This window comes from Cynocephalus volans, chromosome 10, assembly GCF_027409185.1.
Source record: "Cynocephalus volans isolate mCynVol1 chromosome 10, mCynVol1.pri, whole genome shotgun sequence".
Taxonomy (NCBI): Eukaryota; Metazoa; Chordata; class Mammalia; order Dermoptera; family Cynocephalidae; genus Cynocephalus; species Cynocephalus volans.
In genome coordinates, this window is record NC_084469.1 from 130342138 (window position 1) to 130363000 (window position 20863).

General features: G+C 40.9%; 1 protein-coding gene across 2 annotated transcripts in view; it reads right to left on the reverse strand.

Annotated features, from left to right (window-relative positions):
- WWP2 (WW domain containing E3 ubiquitin protein ligase 2) overlaps positions 1-20863 on the reverse strand; it is a 135951-nt gene that overhangs the window by 35653 nt on the left and 79435 nt on the right. For both annotated transcript variants that reach the window (XM_063110276.1, XM_063110277.1), the window contains 2 exons: positions 16300-16427; positions 6124-6334 (listed from right to left, as the gene is read on the reverse strand). In XM_063110276.1, the coding sequence (XP_062966346.1) occupies positions 6124-6334; positions 16300-16427 (339 nt within the window). The remainder of the gene's footprint in view (positions 1-6123; positions 6335-16299; positions 16428-20863) is intronic.

Consider the following 20863-nt stretch of genomic DNA (forward strand, 5'->3'; position numbering starts at 1 on the left):
AAGGTTTCCTCATTCGCAAGATGAGGATAAAAGTAGCTCTTTCACGGAGTGTTGTGAAGACAGTATGAAACAATCCACGTACGAAACTTAAGTCTCCAACATACTATAAACGTTTATAACACATGGTAGCTGTTGTTAATGGTCAGGTAAAAATACACACAAGCTGCATAAAAAATACCAATGGTTAAATCTGGGTAGGTGTTTGTTGTTCATCGTCTTATTTTCCTATTTTCTTCTAATTTTCCATCAACGGGCTTTTATAATAAGATCAAAAAAGAAACTTTTTTTTAATTTCAAGGGTTCCTGAGAATGTGAAATCATGTTCCACTCATTCAACAAACACTTGTCATTCCATTTCCCCAGAAGCCACGTACGGTACCAGCTGCTGGGGATACTACAATAGACATAATATTCCCTGCTCTTGAGGAGCTCTCAAGAAAGTGTGTTAGAAATGAAAATTAATAATTATGCATGAATACCTACATATTGATAGGGCAAAACGTCTCATGGCCTACCTCTGACAACAGTAGAATCTCTGTAAATAAAGGCTTACGTTCTGAGATGAGGAGGACAAGGCCAGAAGCATGGGCTCTTTGGTATTACCTAAGCATGTAATAATCCTTGCAGAGTTCAGAACTAAACCATATTCGGCAAAGAAACCAACGGGGGGGAAAGGCATAGATTCTTCCAGCATAATCCTTCAATCTGGTGCTACTAAAAGGATGGTCCATGGCCCAAACTGTTGCTGTTCTGTGACCAGAAAAGTACTTAAGTTGGCCGGCCCGTGGCTCACTCGGGAGAGTGCAGTGCTGATAACCCCAAGGCCTCAGGTTCGGATCCCATATAGGGATGGCCGGTTCGCTCACTGACTGAGCGTGGTGCTGACAACACCAAGCCAAGGGTTAAGATCCCCTTACCGGTCATCTTTAAAAAAAAAAAAAAAAAGAAAGAAAGAAAAGTACTTAAGTCTCCAAGCACTTAGAAACTTTTGTACCATACAGAGAACATGATGAAAAAAAAAATTTTTTTAAAAGAAACTTTTGTACCAATTTGACATTGCCACAACATCGAAATATGTGATCAATACATTTGTCTCACTGAACAGAACAAAAGGATGCACAACAGACTGAATATTAAAAAATAAATTAAAACAAAACAACAACAAAAGGACTGGTTCTTCACAAAGAGTTTGAGAGGCACTGTTTTAAAACTCCTTGGGTAAGGCTCTTTGGCTAGTGCTGAAAATGAGTTTGGAATGAAATTCAGTGACAGCGGCTGGTTTATAACTTAGCAGAGAAGTTCCAAATTCCAACATCTCTTAGAGTATCTCTACAAACAAAACACCAGAGAACTCTTACAAGGTTGTCATCCTGGATAGTGTCTCATGGACCACCTTGAGAAAGCACCTCTGGATCTCCATAATCAGGCCTGGGGGTAGGGGAAATGGCAAATCTGAAAGATCTAGAAAACACCCCTCCTCAATTAATTCTCTTCTGAGGCAAGAAACAGACAGGGCAGCCAATGACTGCGGGAGAAAAGGGATGGTGTGAAACGGCAGAGCTGAGGTAAGTCGGCAGTCCAAACACAACGCCCTCCCTTATGTAAGAAACCACAGCAGTGCCCCGGCTGCCAGGGCACAATAATGTGCCTCTGTGTGTGCGAGGCTGAGAGAGCTGCAGATCGAGGCGCACTTGCACTTCAACTGAGCCATGGACATACAGTCTGCTCATGAGCATTTGGTCCCCCAGGGGGCTCAGTCCTGATAAAAACCAGACACAGGGCCAGCTGACCAAAGTGGCCTCACTTCTGTTGCCCGCTGCTGGACCACTATCTCACAGGCCTCCCGAACCTTCCTGACACCCCTTCTTTAACAGACATTTGCAACCTGAAAACTCCACACTGTTCCAATGGGCTTCTTTCCTGCTCACTAAATTAAACTCTACAGAAAGCGGGAGGGTTTAGGGACAGAGAGAGAAAAGGGATGAGGAATGTTAAATGTGGACTTATGCAGCCCAGGTTTCAGTAGCCTTCAGTCCTTAAAGCACACAGATGTGTGTGTGACCTCTTTATGACCAGAACCTCAACTGCTGCAAATCTGAGAAAGACAATGCAGCAACCTGAAAAACTGATGCCTGGGACGCTCAAGTGAACCTTGTCCTACTACTCAGTAAAGAAGACAGGAGTTGAGAAGACAAAGTTGAAAAGAGACAGAATAGGCAGGAGCCTCACAAAGCAACCTAGGTTGGTTCAGAAATGCCTCAGCACAGAGGACCCACACTCCATAATACCTGCCAGTGCCTGGGGATCCCTCGGGAATAGGGAAGAGTGTTCCAACCTGTGAGAGATGCAAACTTAGACCCAAAGCCAGTCAACCCAGTGTGAGTGACAGAGTTGGGCTCAACTTTCTTGCCCTTAGAAGAAAAATGCAATATTCTTGTCATAGTTGCTCTTTCTTTGAGGCATCAAAGAAACAGAAAACATTCATCCAGGTGGAGGAAAGAAAAAAAAAAAAGATGGCATTAACATGCATTCATGCGTTCATTACAAATACATCTTAGGGGCCCGACTCTGTGGCAGGCTCCCTGCCGTCTTGGCATTCATAACCCAGCAGGGCAGAGAGACACGAAACCAGCAATCACAAGTGGGAGCAGCTACAGTAGGAGTGCACGCTCTGGTCCAACCTTGTCTAGCAGGGAGTAGGGAAGGATTCCCAAAGGGACTGCCAATTAAGCTGAAACTTGAAGATGTATAGGAATCAGTGCACAAAATGGCCAGGAAGGTTTCAGAAAGAGTGATCAGCATGGGGGAGGGTCCTAAGTGCAGAGAGAGGGTGGTGCATTTGCCAAACTAAAGTCAGTTATTACGGCTACAGCTTAGAGAGCCAAGCGAGAGTGGCCTCTGAGGAAGGTTGGAGGAAGAGGTAGGGTCATCTCCTGCAGGGTTTTTTAGCCTTATTTAGGATTTGGGAATTTATTCCTAAAGACAATGAGAAGCCACTGCAGCATTCTAAGTGGCACATGGCCAGAGTTTTATTTCAAAAGGTTAAAAGAAATTGGGGAAGGGCAAGAATAGTTCTTTTTGAGTGACAGATAATAGCAACTTGGTCTGGAATATGGCAAAAGCATGTAGCAAAGTGGACAGATTTGAGAGTTATTTAAGAGACAGAATCATCTTCACATTTAACTATTTCCTAGAGTCCCACTATATGCCAGGCACTGTGCTAGGTGCTGGGCGAACAGTGGCATCTAAGAAAGACATGATCCTTACCCATTGGCACTTACAGTATCATAGGGGAGACAGCCACTCAATGAATCATTACTTAAATTACTCTTTAAGAAGTGTAAGCTAAGAAGGAGGAGCCCAATCTGGAGGGCAGAGGCAGGGCTTGATGACTAGATAAATGTCAGGGAGAAGTGAGACATGTATGACTTGATGGTCACCCAGGCGGATGGTGGCACCATTATCAGGAGGGAGATCAGCTTCTAGCCAGGATGGGGTGGGTGAGATGATGAGTTCCGTTTCAGACAGTTTGGGTTAAGATACTCAGGTGGTGCTGTCCAGGCAGTGGGTCAGGAGAGGAATGGGCTCAAGATACACATATGGGAGTTGGCAACGGCTCCTAATGGAAGCCAAGGGAATGAACAAATTGACCCAGGGAGACAGCTCAGAGTGACCACAGCAGGCTTTATAAAACTCTGAGTGCAAAGACCAATTTTTGTTTAGCAAAGCATTTGTAAACAAGACATCTCTTAAATAGTAATCAATATTTTGTTTAATGAAAGAATGAATCATGTAACATCTTTAGTATATAATTTGGGCATTACTAGATGTTCAATTTAGAAGCTACATTTATATACCCTCATCAAAGACAAAGGTATTCTGCAAATTCAGAAGGTGCATTTCCTATGTGATGGCACTTAAATACCTCTACCACAATGTATGCACTACTGGTATTTGATTTACAATGATAGATTTCATTCTCTTGTTGGTCCCGACTCCTGAAGCCAAAATACCAGGAATAAATTAATAATTCACTTTGTCCGGGTTTCCTAAACTTGTAAAGTAGCAGGGGTGAGCAAGGAAGACAGGTCAATGAAGTGGAAGGGTTGCTGCAGAAACTATGCCACTTCTGGCTTGCCAACAGGGAACAGCCAATGAAAGTCTGCTGTCCTCACTACTGCACACTTTGCAATGCTAGTGGCAAGTTATCTCAGAGACAGGCACCTGGAAGCCCATCTGGGCTAGGAAACTGAATCTTTAATACCTTTCTCTGGGCCATCAGACACATTAAAGTGGGGAGTAGCCTATGCCTTGTCACATTCCAAATGCTCCAAGGAAAAGATGCTGTTCAGAGTCTACCTCAGGAAAAGGGTTTCAGCCTCTGGCAGGATGAGGGAGGGGAATCGGCCTCCCTGTGCTGCTCGATCGCCAGACTTAGTATAAAGAGTGTTTTCAGAGCCTGGAGTTTTCCAGCTGCCTGGAAACAGGAAGTGCCCAATCCCTGAGAACAGTAACCCTCACACACACCCTACATAAAGACATGTCGAGCCATTAGCCCTAATTGCCTGTGACTGACACATGAGTGAAGCCGGCCTTCCAGGCATTTGCTCAACGGAAAGAAAACAAACAGCTCACAGGGGACACGGGCGGCCATTTTCTCTCCTTTCTGACAAAAGGATTCGGCTCTGTTCCCCAAAAATTATAACATACAGATTTGAAATTATAAACCAAAGCTCTTTCGAGTATTCCTTTCCACATGCAAAAGAGAAAAGAAAGCCCTGCAGAGAGTAGTTGGACATAAGTAATTGATTTGTAATCTTTGCACAAACTCAAAAATTTCACAAAAATGCTTTTCAGAGCTGCCTTTCAATACCCTCAATTCTCTGCAGGTTTGAGGTATGAAGAATTATTTGCAATACTTTTCATTTGTTCAACACACTTTATTAAGAGCTATGTGTTAGGTAGTGGGCCTAGTAATAGGGATGTAATGTGTATGTGGTAAAATCACATAGGCCTTCAGCTTTAGAATTTTTGTTTTAAAAATTGGGCTTTCAAAAGTGGCTTAAGAACAATACAGCACCTTACAGATCAAGCAAGAGAATCTACATTGTTCCTTTTTCCTTTACTAATTATAAGGGCTCAGAGGACACACACCACTACCAAGCCAACACCAGCCAGATCACTGGTGACTGCAGCAGTATGGACATTGGGTCCCTCTGTACCAAACTGGAAACCAGGATGGACAACGGGACTGACCCTGACTACAATCAGTAGTCGTTGAGATAAGACTTCGTTTCCCAGTTCGGAAGCATTCTCTTCCTCTATGGCTCTTTCACAACCACTTCAAAAACACCATTCACCAGGTGTAACGCCCACCACTCGGTGGGTGCTTCGCATACACCATCTTATTTGAGTCCCTTAATTTCCTGGGAAGATGTGTATGATTATTATCTGCACCTCGCCAATTCAGTAAGTCACTTGGCCAAGGTCACATAGGGGAGAACAGGTGCAGGGGGGATTCAAATCCAGATCTGTTTGATTCCCAGGTCCAAGCTCTTCATCCCCATTCACTATACAGCCAAACTTGAACTTCCCTTTGGCTTACTGGGGCCACCTTCCTACCATCTGAGGTCTTTACCATCAGAGTTAATTCTGAACTAAACGATGGCAAAGACTAGTAGCTCATGTTAACATCAGCCCCGGCTGTGAAAATAACATACAGTAATATTCAGAGCCTAAAGCCCATGTCTTCCACAGTCTGATAAGATAAAATTCCAGAAAGAAAAGGTGTTTTCTAGGCAGGGTCTAGGTAAACACCCTTCAATGATTCAGGAAGGCAAAATGAGCTCCTTGTGCCATAAAAGCTGCAGTCTTTGAATCAAGCTGCTCATTTCAAGTCATAGCATAAGGTAGCATTAATTCTACTCCAAATCATTTAGACTCTCTTTAAGATATATACAGAACAAGCAGTTCTTCCAAACCACTCCCTTGCTTCTATGCACAGTAGCCTCCCCGGAGACCTCCAGCCACTAGGTAGTAAGTAAATAACTGTGTTGTTTCTGCCCTGGTGAGGGAGCCTCAGTTTGGGGGGAAAGCGCTGCTGAAGGACAGAAGGCTACTCACCCAGCAGGCAGAGCATCGGGGGCCTGAGCAGCCACTGGGAGCTGCTGTGTGCCCGAAGTGCTGGGTTCCTCTCCTTCAGCCGGTATGGCTGGAGTGGGCAGAGACGTCGTGTTGGGGTTTGGGGTCACACTCAAGGCTGCAGTAGATGGGGACGTTACACCAACGACAGAAGGTTCTTCAGGATCGGTGGCTGCAGTGGGCTCATCATTCACTGAAAATGCACAAATCATACTTTAAAGATCAACTGAGAATAAGAATTTTGTTTACACTTACTAGGTTTTTCACTTAAGGTGCTAACAAAGTATCTACAGTTACCCTGCAGGTATCCAGCGACAGCAAAACATTTTACAAAACATAACTGTGGAAATTACAGCAAGTCAGTAATGTCAGCTGTCTGAAAGAAATAGGTGGATAAATCCGACATAAATATATTAAATACTGCCTCTTTTATGTAACTTTATCAGGTTTTTCTAACATACTATGCTTACATTTATCACAATAAAGAGTAGAAAGAAAAATGAGGACAATAGGGAAGAGTGTCGATGCTAAATGGAGCAAGACCAAGGCCAATTTATAGAGTCACATCCTTTTCTTTAAACTTGCCATCTGTCTGCTAGACACGAATAGCACCTACCTTCAAAAAGCTCCATACACAGTTAAGAGGTAGAAAACTTCCAATAATGTGCTCGTTCTTTTAAAGACTCATGCTCAAAGTAAGAAGCGAGGATTAATACTCTAAACAAACAAGGAGGTGCTCAAAAGCTAAGGGACTTGTCTCCTACGTAACAAGAGACAATGAAACAAGTGAAATAAGCTAGACCCCACGTCTCCTTATCTCACCGTTTCTTCACTTCTTTGATGATCTCTTATGTTCACAAGGACCACAATGCATTGCAATATCCTCTTAACTCAAAAAAGGATCAAACAAGATTTCAAAGAACTGTACTTCTTTAAAAATGGATAAGCCATACACAGAGAATTTTCTACATATGTGACTGCATATCTGTACGTTTATATGAGAATTTCACGGAAAAATTCCTTAGTCATCTTTTAATCTCAACTTCCTAATTCAGAAATTCTTTTTGTAGTTTTCCAACAAATGGCTGTCCAGATTCTTCTCCAACGTTCCCTCTGACAGGGAGCTCACTACAGAACCATTCCATTGTTGAACAGAGGTACTTGCCAGAAAGTTTATTCTTATGTTAAGCTGAATGCCACTAGCTGGACTGAGTCCTCCACCCCCATCCCCAAAGTAATTCAAAATAAGAATCTGTTTCTCATTAGTCTTCTCTTTTCCAGTAAAAAGGCCTACTATTTCCTCAATGTTTCTGGGCTTTCCTTACCATCTGGCTTCACTCTTCTGGATATCTTCTCCTAAACAATGATATCAGGAACTGAACATAATAATTAGATACCATCAGACCAGCAGAGTCAGATTACCAATTTAAACGATACTACGTAATATATATGGAACACCAGTACGTGCCAGGAAAGGTGCAAAGCACTTTCGATTATCTCACTAAGCCTGACAAGCAATCCCACAAGTTAGGTATAACTGATATCCCCCATTTTGCAGTTGAGGAGACTAAGGCTCAAATAGGCTAAATAACCTGCCACGGTCATATGGCACCTAACTCACACCGTGCTGTCTGCCTCCAGAGCCCAAACCACTCATTCATTACATTCTCCTTCCCTCTCTGTGTACATACTGCAATGCACCCAAGATCACATTAACTGAGCAATCACAGGATCCCACAGGCTAACATGAGACTGGTGGTCAGCTGAAACGAAAATGGATAAGAGCCTGAGTCTAGGGACTGCCTACAATTTATTCACTTGCTTTCTCCCCAGTATATGAAATGCTGTCTGGTACATAAATTAGTTGTTTAATAAATGACTAAATCTTGTGCAATTAATGTTTCCCCAACATAAATCCAAGACTTTATATTTATATTCCTATTAGATCTCAGCTGAGTTAATAAAACACAACAGATGGCAATTCTCTTTATGCAAATCTATACATTTTACTCAATTCCAATTTTTAAAAAATCATCATGACTTCTTTCAGACTTAGATAAATTCACTCTAAAATGTATAAGAAAAACAAAATAGACAAGAATAGCCAAGAAAATTCTAAAGAAGAATGCTGTGTGGACATATGGGGGAATTTGTTCTCTAAAGTATTAAAACATCTTATAAAGCTATAACAGTTAAACAATGTGGCATTGATGCATAAATAGGCGGATGTCAATTAAATGGATAAGAAAGTTCAGAAATAGATTTAAATAATTAAACAATTCACTGGAGGTTACAAAAGAGTGATTTCTATCATCTCTTCTTCATTTATTAGCTAGAATACTTTTTCTTTTTTTTCTTTCTGGCAACTGTCTGGTAAGGGGATCCAAATCCTTAGAATAATTCTATAAACTTCCCCTTAACTATTTATTAGGTGAATCTTGAGGTTCAGTTTGTGAAGAAAAGGCAACAGAAATGCTTTATTCTTTCCCTTTATCTACCAGTTTCCAGAATAATAAGTTGATTTCCTTGCATCTTCTAAAAATGAACAATGAAATTTTATTTTGTTTAAAAAATCATTATGAGGTATTAGATCAAAACATATTTAAAATATTTCAGTATTGTTCTTATTGATACTAAAATTTTCCCCATCTTTGGCTGGGGTTAATGGAGGGAGGGAGGGAGAACAAAGCTCTTCAGGTGGACTTCAAGTTCTGTAGAAAAACTCTGAGATAATTTTTAAGTGGGAAAGAGCAGAAGGGTGTATATATTGTGCTATCATTTGTGTGTGTGTAAGCACATGTGTTTTTTCAAAGAATATACAGTCTTTCAGTGGTTCCAGGACCCTCCATCTACACCAAAATCCATGGATACTCAAGTCCCTTATATAAAATGGTACAGTATTTGCATATACCCTACACACATCGTCCCATATACTTGAAATCATCTCTAGATCACTTATACTATCTAATACAATGTAAATGCTATACAAATGGTTGTTATACCGTATTTTTTATTGGGTTTTTTGGTTATTGTGCTGTTATTTTTTATTCTTTTTTTTTCTTTTTCGAATATTTCCAATCCATGGTTGGTTGAATCTACAAATGCAGAACCAGAAGACGCTGAGGGCTGACTGTATATGCATACACTTGTACATTCAAAGAACATCTTTTGAAGAATCACTAGAAATGCAACACTGGCTGCCTCTGGGGAGGAAACCGAATGAAGGCTGCTGGGATAAGAAGAAAACATTCTTTATACTGTTTAAGCTTTTATACTTTTAAAGTTTTAATATTGTACATTTACTATTATTAAAAATAATTATTATGAATTTGTTGACCAGGAAAAGAACAAAAGCAGAGCCCACGGCACACCCATCAATGCTATTTGGATCTGATTGATCATGTAGTTGCAAATCCAGTTAGAAGGGTTCCTCCTCCAGGACTGTATCTGATCGCAGGCCTATCTAGGAGCCTTTGATTTACCAGAGAAGCTCATCTGTTTAGGAGTTTTGTGCTACAGCTTGAGTTCAAATTTGGAAAGAGAGAGACGTACAAAAGCCAGATGTCTTAGCATTGACATGCTTTCTATGTCCATGCTTTTACTCTTTTGCTCCCAAATAGGGTGTGTGTGTGAGGTTATGTGTACACACACATTCTTAGAACACAAGAGCTCGAAAGAACCTCATCGCAGGTAGAAGAAGTTAAGTTCAGACTGTCAGTCACTGGTCCACGGTCACCATGGTAAAGCAGTGGCAGGGCCCCCATACTCAAGCACAACGGCGCTTCGAATAGAAAAACTAGATTATCAAAGACAAGAAAGTACAACTTCATCATGCTTAGAGAAGTGCTGTATTTTACATTTTGGCTCTATTCAGTGTAGCCAACGTTCTCTAACTTTTAATTCTAATTACTTGATGTACACTCCTTGTCTCCCCAAAGACAGCGCCCTTCTTGAGAACAAGGGCAGATCGTTTGCCTCAGCTGTCACTACGTCCATTCTCTGTCTCTTGTGCTCTTGCTCCACCTCTTTGCGCAAGTCGGCCCTCTTCCCTGGACGCCCTGCAAACCACTTCAGCCCGTGGTGACCATGCCCATTTGTGGAGCCCACGGCACCTGTGGTCTCAGCCACACAGACCCTGTGACACCTGCAGTGTTGTTTCTTAGCTTAGATGTGTTTTCATCTTCTTTTCCTAAAAGAAATTATCAGGCCTGTCTTGTACTTCTTCACATTGCCCATACTGCTTAACAAAATGGCATTTGATAAGTATCTGTTCATAAATACTTGTTCAATAAACCTAACAATCTGGCAAAAGAAAGATATTTGAAATAAAACCACCTGATATTTGTGTAACATTATCATTTGCAAAACAGTTTCCTTTAAAAACATTTTTTTTGGAATAACTTTAGATATATAGAAAGGTTGAAAAGGTGGTATGCCCTTCACCCATTTTCACCTAGTATTACTATCTTACATGACCATGGCACATTTGCTAAAGCTAAACAGTTAATTAGTACATTACTATTAAGTAAACATCAGACTTTACGTGAATTTCACCAGCTTTTCCTCTCCTGTTCTTTATCTGTTCCAGGATCCAATCCCAGATCCTGCATTGCCTTTAGCAACTTCACTTTTATTAGCTCATTTATCCTCCTAATAGCCTTATGAGGAAGATACTATTATTCCTATTTCACTAAAGACAAAACTGAGGCTCACAGAGGGACCACTCAGAGAGGTGCCATGCAGTCAGCAAATAGCAGAACCAGCACTAAACCACGAGGTAAAAACATTGGTGGCAGTGGGGGGCCTAGAAGATGGCTTAGACAACTTAACTATATGGGAAGAGAAGCTGGGTACTAAGGGTAAACGGGGCAAGTAGCTAAAACAGCAGTTGAATAGCCCTTGGGTTCTACAACTGTATGTATTTCATAAGATTCCCTCTGCAATATTGGTTAAACATTCTAACTTTATGAATCACGCACTCATTTAGGGCTAAGGCATACTCTAGTCACAGTTAGCCAAAAAAAAAAAAAGATCGTGAATTGGAAATTCTTTCTCTTAATCCTAGACACGCTGCCAGCTCGCTGTGTGTTCCAAGATGTGTAGGCGTGTATGGTATAGCACAGGCTCATAGTGCACACACAGATCTGTTCTGCCCCCACACTCAGGCACATAGAAGGCAATCACCACCAACAAGAGAACCTTTTTTGACTAAAGATCAGTTCATAACATAAGATCCACAGTAAAGCAGCCAGAATCTCTCACCCGCGAAACACAAGCAACTGCGCTTCAATGCGATTCATAAGTCAGCTCTTCACAAGAGCGACCAAAACTAGAAAAAGATTTTGTAATTAGCCTGGCACAGGATGGGTGAGGCGTATATAAAGAAAAACAAGGGAAAAAAGGAGAAAACCTTAAAAATGGACAAAGCCGTACCATGTTACCTGATTAATGGGAAGTTTAAATCATTTCCCGGTTAATATATAGATTAACGCAACTCCCACTTACATTCCACCGCACTTCAAAGAATTCAAAGTCTGAAAGTTGTTTTGAAAATTTATAAACTACCAAAGAATGTTATGGAGAAAAAGTAATAAGAAAGAACTAGCCCTTCCAAACATTAAAGAAACATACTATAACACATCAATAATCAAAATCATACAGGACTTGCTCAAAATAAGAAACAAATTTTTACTGTATATAAGAATGTGATAAGTGATAAACACTAAGTAAAATGACAGTGAAAAAAGAAACTATTTAATGCCTCTATAATAATTGGATCCCAATATAGAGAAAAATTAATTTGGACCAAGCACTCAAACATATAAAAATATGTACTTATAGTGATATTGTATATATATATTATAGTGATACATATATCATAGCACTATAAATTCCAGTGGGATAGTTTTTTTTTTAAACATAAAATCATGGAAAGAAACAGCAAAAAAGAATTTATCTCATCTACAGACGAGAGAATCTTTTCACTTATTAAAGCAAAAGGTGAAATTACACACATTAAAAAAAATTCAGGCACAATTATTTTTAATTTTAAACTTTTTAAACTCCTTTTTTATAAAAGTCACAGAAATAGGATAAAATGCAAAACAGTGAAATAGGGAGAAAATTTATAATCATAAACATAACAGATAAAACTTGTACCTAGATACTTCACACCCATTAGGATGGCTATTACCAAAAACACAGAAAATAAGTGTCAGCAAGGCTGTGGAGAAAGTGGCACCTTCATACGTTGCTGGTGGGAATGTGAAATTGTAAAGCTGCTGTGGAAAACAGAACAGAAGTTCATCAAAAAGTTAAACATAGATTTATCATATGATCCAGCAATTCTACTCTTAGGTATATAACCAAAAGAACTGAAAGCAAGGACTCAGATATTTGCACATCCATGTTCACAGCATCATTATTTACAATAGCCAAAAGGTGGAAACAAATGTCCATCAACAGATAATGGATAAACAAAATGTGGTATATACACACAATGGAATATTATTCACCTTAAAAAGGAATGAAATTCTGATACCTGCTACAACATGGATGAATCTTGAAAGCATTATGATAAGTGAAATAAGCTAGACACAAAAGGACAAGTTATTCCACTTACGTGAGTTACCTAGAATAGGCAAATTCACAGAGGCAGAAAGTAAAACAGAGGTTAACACAGGTTGGTGGGGAGGGGAAAATGTTATCGTTTAACGGATACAGAGTTTCAGTTTGGGATGATAAAAAAGTTCTGGAAATGGACAGTGGTGGTGATAGTTGCATAAGACTGACTGTACTTAATGTCACTGAATTACAGTTAAAAATGGTTTAAATGGTAAATTTCATGTTATGTGTATTTTATCACAATTTTTAAAAATTGTACCTAGAATATACTAAAAGCTTATATAAATCTCTGAAATAAATATCTCAATCACTAAAGGACAAATAATCAAACATTATAAAAAAAAAAGACAAAAAAAAACCAGTTAAGCAACTAGTAATTGAAGAAATGCAATGAGGTTAAACCATGAAGTGGCACTTAACACTGCTAGCAGAAATGATAAGCCAATATTTACAAAGTTACAGGAAAAAATAAACCTCATATAACACTTTACAAATATTTTACACTGCTTTGGACATATGATTGATGTTCTTGGAAGGCAATCTGGTAATACATATTAGATTTCAGTGTTAAAAATTCATATCCTTTGACTCAAGAATTTCAATCAAGAAGAAACAAAGGTGTTTGCAAAGATGTTTACAGCAGGATTTTGTTTTACAATAGGGAAATACACAAGAATTAAGGAATGGTTAAATGAATCATGCCACATTAACTGTGAAATAGTATGAGGCCACTTTCAAAAAAGTAAACAAGAAGACTACATAGATATGTGAAGAGTATATAAAAAATAACAAAGCAAAAAAAGAATATTCATTCATGCTGTACAATTCTAACTGTATGAAATTACTCATAAAGATAAAAGCTACGTGCTAGGTACCATGCCAAGGGTTCTATATGTTTTAAATAGCTTATTACTTATAACAACTCTTGCCCTAATTTTATAAATGAGAATTTACATATATACTACACATGAGGAGCAGGATCTGACAGCAGCCAGTGTGACTCCAACCAATGTGCCTGGAAATCACATTACAGTGAGGACTAAGAGACGTAATTTTGGGGGTAAAGTCTGCAATAAAAAATTAGAAACTAAATTACTCCATACAAATCTCAATGAAGTGCTATACCATTAGTCTCTTGCTCAATTCCACCACTTCCAGAACTTGGAAATGTTATATTTATACAGACAGGCTGCCATTCACTCTCATTTTATAAAAATGGACACTTTACAGTTGTGACAACATGAAAAAACCACCTGGAACTCGGCTCCAGTTTTGCCCCAAATGTCTTTTGCATGCATAACTGTAGCAAACAGCCAAAAAGGCCTGCTAACTAAATCTTGAAGGTCTGTGACAACTTCCAGGAGGCCCAGCTCACTACCACCTCCATCTTGGAACTGGTCCTCATGGTTCTCGTAGCAGCATGTGGAGGGATGGAGATGTCTTCACTCATGTCCTCAAACCCTCTTCTAGTCCTGCACTGCAGAAGAGGAGACCTTCTGCCTGCTCCCCACAGTAAAGGTGAGATCCTTCTCTACCCTTTGGGTGGACACTAAAGAGCCTGTAAAAGTCCAGGCTGCCTGAGAGGTAAAGGTGAATTGTTATCCCAGCAGAAAGGGGACAGACAGAGGCCAAGGCCTTAGTATTTTATTTTATTGGGCAGAAATCCCTAAAATACAATTGCTAGCCTCCACAGATGGGTCTTAGGAACAGTTTGGGCATTCATATAAAACATTTCCAAGGTAGCCTGGGGTCAGAAACACTTGGCTTTCTGAAGACACAGCTGGCACCTGCCTTGTATTCTAGAACATAATGTCCCTAGAGATAAGGATAATAAGCAAAGGTACCTAAAAATAAATGTAGGGGAAATACAGATCTGTTTAAATGTCCAAGAAGACTGACTCAAAGACCATCACCATATAAAGTCAATTTACCAATAGTTTTTATACAAAAGGCAGAGATGGCCGAGGGAAACCACTATCACGGTAATGTAGGCCCCTGGAAGAATAAAGTGGTTTTTTGCTTAGCCATTGCATCCAGGGAACAAGTGGTTCCAAAAAGCCAGTTCCCCTTCCCCATTTGTAAACGCTGGCCCTCCTCCACGAGCAACTTATTTTTCTAAGAAAAGTGTGCTTACTGGTGCTCACAAAGCTGCATAAGATTCTCTGTAACAGTCCACAGCCGCCACCTCACCATCTCCTTCACACAGACGGAGAGCTCAGGCCAAGCTACTACACTACCACAGAATGTTCTTTCAACCAATGGTGGTTGGTACAGAAGCATCAGGTGGGCTGACAGCAGCCACTAGGGCTCCTCACCTGCAGCTCATCCTTGACTCCAAGGCTCAGGGCACACTAGTTAACTCAGTTTCTTCAGGCAGGTCTTAAACTCCAGGGAGGAGATCAGGCCACTGTGCTCACAGTGAGTCTTGCCAGACACAGGCCATTCCACCCTATGGTCCACTGCAGACAATAAGATATCCAGGCAACATAAGCTACCAGAGGGACCAGGAAGCCCCACACAGTGCTGCTTGAGAACTGAAAGTTATTCCAAAATAACCCAATTGATTTCTTCTACTCGGTAAGTTTGTCACACATAGATCAGTAATAATGCTATAACACTTATGTGAAGAAACAATGCTGCTCCAGATCTCTGGTCCCTCATGTCACACCTCTGCTGTCACAAGAATCTACAAAATTATTTCTGTGTCACTTACCTATTTAGACACCTATATTGCCCTACCTACAGTTTATCAAAGCAAACAACTCTGTCCCTTCCCAACTGCCCCAAATCCAGAAAAATTACCAAATGACCAGCAGTCACCAAAGATTTGACAGTCTTCGAGAAGTTTAGAAAAATGAACGTTTCACTTCCTTTTTTCTTTCTAACACTGTCCTGATGAGACACAGAGAAAGAAGGACCACAAAAAAAAATGTTTTGAAATAGGTCCTTTTCTCCCCACTTACAGGGTGGGAGAGCCAAGAGCAGAGACATTCTAAGCAGATGTGGACAGGTCTGTCTCCTCTCAAGCGGGACCCTCACTGGAATGGCCATAGAGCACTCCCCAGTGGTGATCTGGCTTTGCCCCTGGTCACAATCCCCAGTCTGCTCAACGGTGCTGCCATCTCCTCCAACTCAGCTCTTAGCACCAATACTAAGTCCTCTTTTCCCCTAGTCTGATAATTTCCTTAAATTAAGAAAATAAAAAATGTGTCATGTATAAATAAGATATCCCCCTACAAAATGAAATCCAATGTTGATAACAAATGAACAGAAAAGCAGTACTTTTTATTTCCATGCAAAGGAACATTTTAGAAAAGCACAGTAATATGGAGAATAATCTTGGCTATACAGAATATGCCAGAGAAAAAAGAAGACGGGTCAACAGAAAAACTGAGAGATTCAAATTCATTTCAGTCCTGGGGTCTTCTCTTGCCCACCCTCTGCTCTGACACAGTGGGCAGAGTCCCAACTCCAGGTCAGGACAGGTTAGAGCCCATTGCTCAGTCCAGGCTGGAGTTCTGTGCTATCACTCACCTGTGCCATTGGCCAAGCCATTGTGGCTTGGGTTCTTGTTGGGCTGGCGGTGCCGGTTCCTAGCACCAGGGCTTTGCTCACTGGTTGCTGTGGTTGTTCTGGCTGAACCACCTGAATGTCTGTGCGTCCTGGGGGTTCAAAGCATAAAGCAGACAGACATCAGACATAAGTCACTGTGAAAAAGAAAGCAGTGCATCCTACTTAAGTCATCATACTCCCTCTCTTGCTACTTATTGGAAATAAGACCTTTAATAGCCTATCTAGTTTTTGACTCCACAGAAGCTGGCTCCAAGCAGAGAGACCCATGGAAGCTTCCTTCTTGGTAAAAGGCCAGAAGGCAACTTCGGGCAAACTTTTCCACTTGAAGTAAACAAATTCAGAGTGAATTGCCCCCACATCTGAAATAACTGGCAAAATATCCCATAACCATCACATTATTTTTGTTGGGCTCAAATATTAGAAATAAACAAGAATCACTGGACAGGTTACAGATGAAATATTTCTCCCATTAGGCAAAAAGAGCCCAAAATTATCCAAATCCATATTCACTACAGCTAGAAAGATGATTCCCTAGGGAGTAGAAGTCAAGGGACATTAACAACTTTAGTCAATGCATTTGTTGGCAGTTTTTATCTAGAAAAGATGACTCACCAGTCCATCCATGTAAATGAGAAAAAATGCAAAAATGCATCCAAATCACAAAGAAAACAGTGGGATCGATCAGCAGAAAACCTATGTGACATCTTCAGGGAAATTAAGGCAACAGGCAGTACATGTTCTCAAGTTCCTTCTGCAACTTGACCTCGATCGCTCAGTGGAAATGTCTAAGCCTCCCTGCCCTTTGGTTAGGCTGTTTCACCAAAGGAGATTATTCTACTGCTTATTCATCTTTCTACTCTGCAACAGTGAGATGCTTTAAATACCATCCAGTGAAGAAAAGACTGCCCCTCTCCAGGCAGAGAAACAGAGGCCCCAGAGAACAATTTACAACACATGACATGGAGCAGTAAGATTACCATCAACAATAAAAGTAATAATAACAACTACAGAAGTACATAATATTCACTGAGCTGTAACATTATGTTTCGGGCACATGGTAGCTTACGTTTATCCTCACTTTACAGATAAGAAAACAGACACAGAGAAATTCTATAGAATCAAAGATTCAAATCCAGGCAGTTTAACCTCAAGAGCCCATGCTTTTTGGTTGGAGAATGGGGGTGGAAAGCCTGGACTTAAGCTGAATTCCTCTTGGGCTATCCTCTTACTGGTCATTCAGCCAATAATCAGATTATGACTTTATAATGGAAAGTTCCCGGCTGGAAGGATCCACACCCACCAGAACATCTCTGAGATGAGAGTCTCTAGTCCAGGGTGTCAGGACAAGACTGCAGCACACGAACCAGGGGGTTCCTGAACAGAAATATGAACCACCTCCACCCACTACCTTCTCTAGTGCAAGAAACAGATTTTTCTGACAAGACGGACATAAACCAAAATGTTAATAATGATTATGTTTGGATGTTGGGAATACGGACCCTTTAGTTTTGCTTTTTGTGCTCTTCTGGTTTTTTCTAGTTTCCTTCATTGAGCTTGTATACTCTTAAGGAAAAAAACACACATTTTTTAAAAAGAAAAAAGTTTTTCTTGGGCCAAAAAAGAAAAAGGAGTAAACTAGCAAACTCTGGAGTCCTTCATACCAAAACACTGCATGGCAGTGAAAAACGGAGAGAAGGTACGACTGAACTATGGAAATAAAGATTCAATTTGGACTCTTTTTCCATCTTATTTTTCCCTAAGCTAATTTCATAAATCAAGACCTGTCAACCACACCTCTGTCAAAGAAAAAGATTTCAAAGTCCCCACTTCATGGGAAGAAATGTTGGTATGAAGCATTTTACCGCAACTCCTCATCGAAAGCTGAAAAGGAACATTTTAGAAAAGCACAGTAATATGCAGCACAAACTAGTTCCAAAGAGAAAGGCAGTCTTCAGCGAATGGGTGAACATGTGTATGTGTGTGTAGATGTGCTGAGGGCAGAGAGCTTGAGAGAGGGAAAATTGGTTAATAGAAGGTTTATTTCAGCCAAGAATCCCCTTATGAGGACAAAAAAGCCTCTGTGATTTGGGACGCACAGCCCCCCAGAAAAGGCTGTGTCCCTCAAGGGGCCGCAGGCCACGTGGGCAGCACAGCAAAGGCACCAGCAGCCATCCTGCAGATGCATGGGGTCTGACAAGTCCATGATCACTTCCAGTTGCCTGGGCTCCCTGTCCCTCTGCAGAGCAGCTGGGCATGACAACAGGGTGGGGCCCATTACCTTCCTGGCTCCTCCCACCCTTCCCCGAAAGGGCATGCGGTCAGAGTTGAGAGCGAATACTTGCAGAAACATTTAACCACTAATGATAGCAGCTTACCCTGAATGACAGGCTGGAGTGGGGCCGGGGTTGGCCTGTAAACCAAGGGCAGCTGGGACCATTTTGCGTGGATTGCTGCCTCCCTGCCCGTGGCCAGCCGCCACCCCCATGACCCCTCCCTCCCTACCACACACATACACTTTCCCCAGATTCTCCCTTTCCCCTAAATCTGGATTTTCCAGTTTTTTGCTCTTGTATTTCCTTTAAAATAAGACACACAGAAGGAAGAGAAGGCCTCAACACTTGGAGAAATCTCTTCGGCACTTTCCTCTCTTGGAGAACGCACTCAATGCTTTAAGATGGGATTGTGTCGTGATGAAAAGCTGGCCCAAATGCTAAAACCACACACCATTGGCCAAAATAGCACCAGGACCAAAGCGGGCCGACTGGGGTGAGATGAGCCAGGATCCACCACAGACAGGCTGGCTTCAGCTCCGCCCATGACTTCAAACTTGGCCTGATCCCCCTCGCCATTTTGGGGACAGGGAGGAGTCATGCAGCCCTGGGGCATTCAGAAGAGGGCTGCCAGTCAGGCCAAACTCTGCAAATGGTCTCAAGTCACCTAGCTGCAGGAATTCAGCTGTCTTTACGGCATGCCCTTCTCGATATGCTGATGTGTACTTACCTAAGTTCCTCCCTAAAGAAAGCCAATCAAGGCCAGGGCATGGGGTTTTCTCTCCATACTCCTCAAAGCAGCTCTGGTACAGATGAGGCTCCAGGAGCAGACTCTTGCCCGAACCTTGGAATTTAAGCTTTGATGTGCATAGCACTGGCCTCAGTCCTCAGCTGCACCCTGACAGCCAGAGCCTTGGGCACCGAGGACATCTTGCCTCACCCTTCACGAAGGCCACTGAACTATTTGAAAAGTGTTATTTTCTGGCTAGGCCCTGTTCTAGGGCTGGCAACAAGACAGAAAGAGTCCCTGACCACAAAGAGTGTACACCTTTGTGGAAATGCAATGATTTGTAATTTTGCTCAGAAACAATGATTTACATCATACCATACAACACTGGTGTGTGGGAGCCACTTGGCTAGTGAGTGAGCCTAGCTGACTACTTGGCATTGTCATCTCAGTTCAGCCTTGCTGACCATAGTCATACATACAGTAGTTTGTATACAGTAATTAAACAAAACAAAATCTTGTCTCTTTGGTTAAAAAGGAAGTCTTGCTCACAAAAATGTGACTATACTTAATACTACTGAACTATACACTTAAAAATGGTTAAGATAATAAATTTTGGTATGTGTTTTTTTTAGCACAATTAAAAAGAAAGAAAGAGAGAAAAGGTAGCCAACCTAGCATTGGAATTAAGTAAAAACAAAGTGAAGAGTCCAAAAAGTAATGACTCTCAAGCCAGAAAACAAAATTTTTTGCTAAACTAAGAAGTAAATGCAGAATTTGGTGATGGCTCAGAATTTGAATTGATAAATCTATCATACACTTTATTCCTACAATTTAACAAAAAACCTGATTAAAAAACGGACTAAGGACTTTTAATAGACATTTCTCCAAAGATGATATACAAATGGCCAACAAGCATATGAAAAGATGCTCAACAATGCTAATCATTAGAGAAATGTAAATCAAAACTACAATAAGAATACCACCTCACATCCATCGGGATGGCTACTATCAAAGGAACAGAAACAAGTGTTGGCAAGGATGTGGAGAATATGGAATATGCACATTGATGATGGGAATATAAAATGGTGCAGCCACTGTGGAAAACAGTATAGTGGTTCCTTAAGAAACTAAAAATAGAATTACCATATGATCCAGTAATTCCACTTCTGGGTATATACCCACAAGAATTGAAAGCAGGGTCTCAAAGAGATATTTGCCCACTCGTGTTCATAGCAGCACTGCTCACAATAGCCAAGAGGCGGAGTCAACCCATCACTGACAGACAAATGAATAAAGAAAATGTGCTATACAGATACAATGGAATATTATTCAGCCTTAAAAAGAAAGGAAATTCTGACACATGATACAACATGGATGAACCTTAAGGGCATTACGCTAAGTGAAATAAGCCAGTCACAAAAGGAAAAATACTGTATGATTCCATTAATATGGTCTCCAGAGTCATCAAACTCATAGAGTCAGAAAGTAGAATAATAGTTGCAAGTAGCTGGGGTGGGAGTGGGGG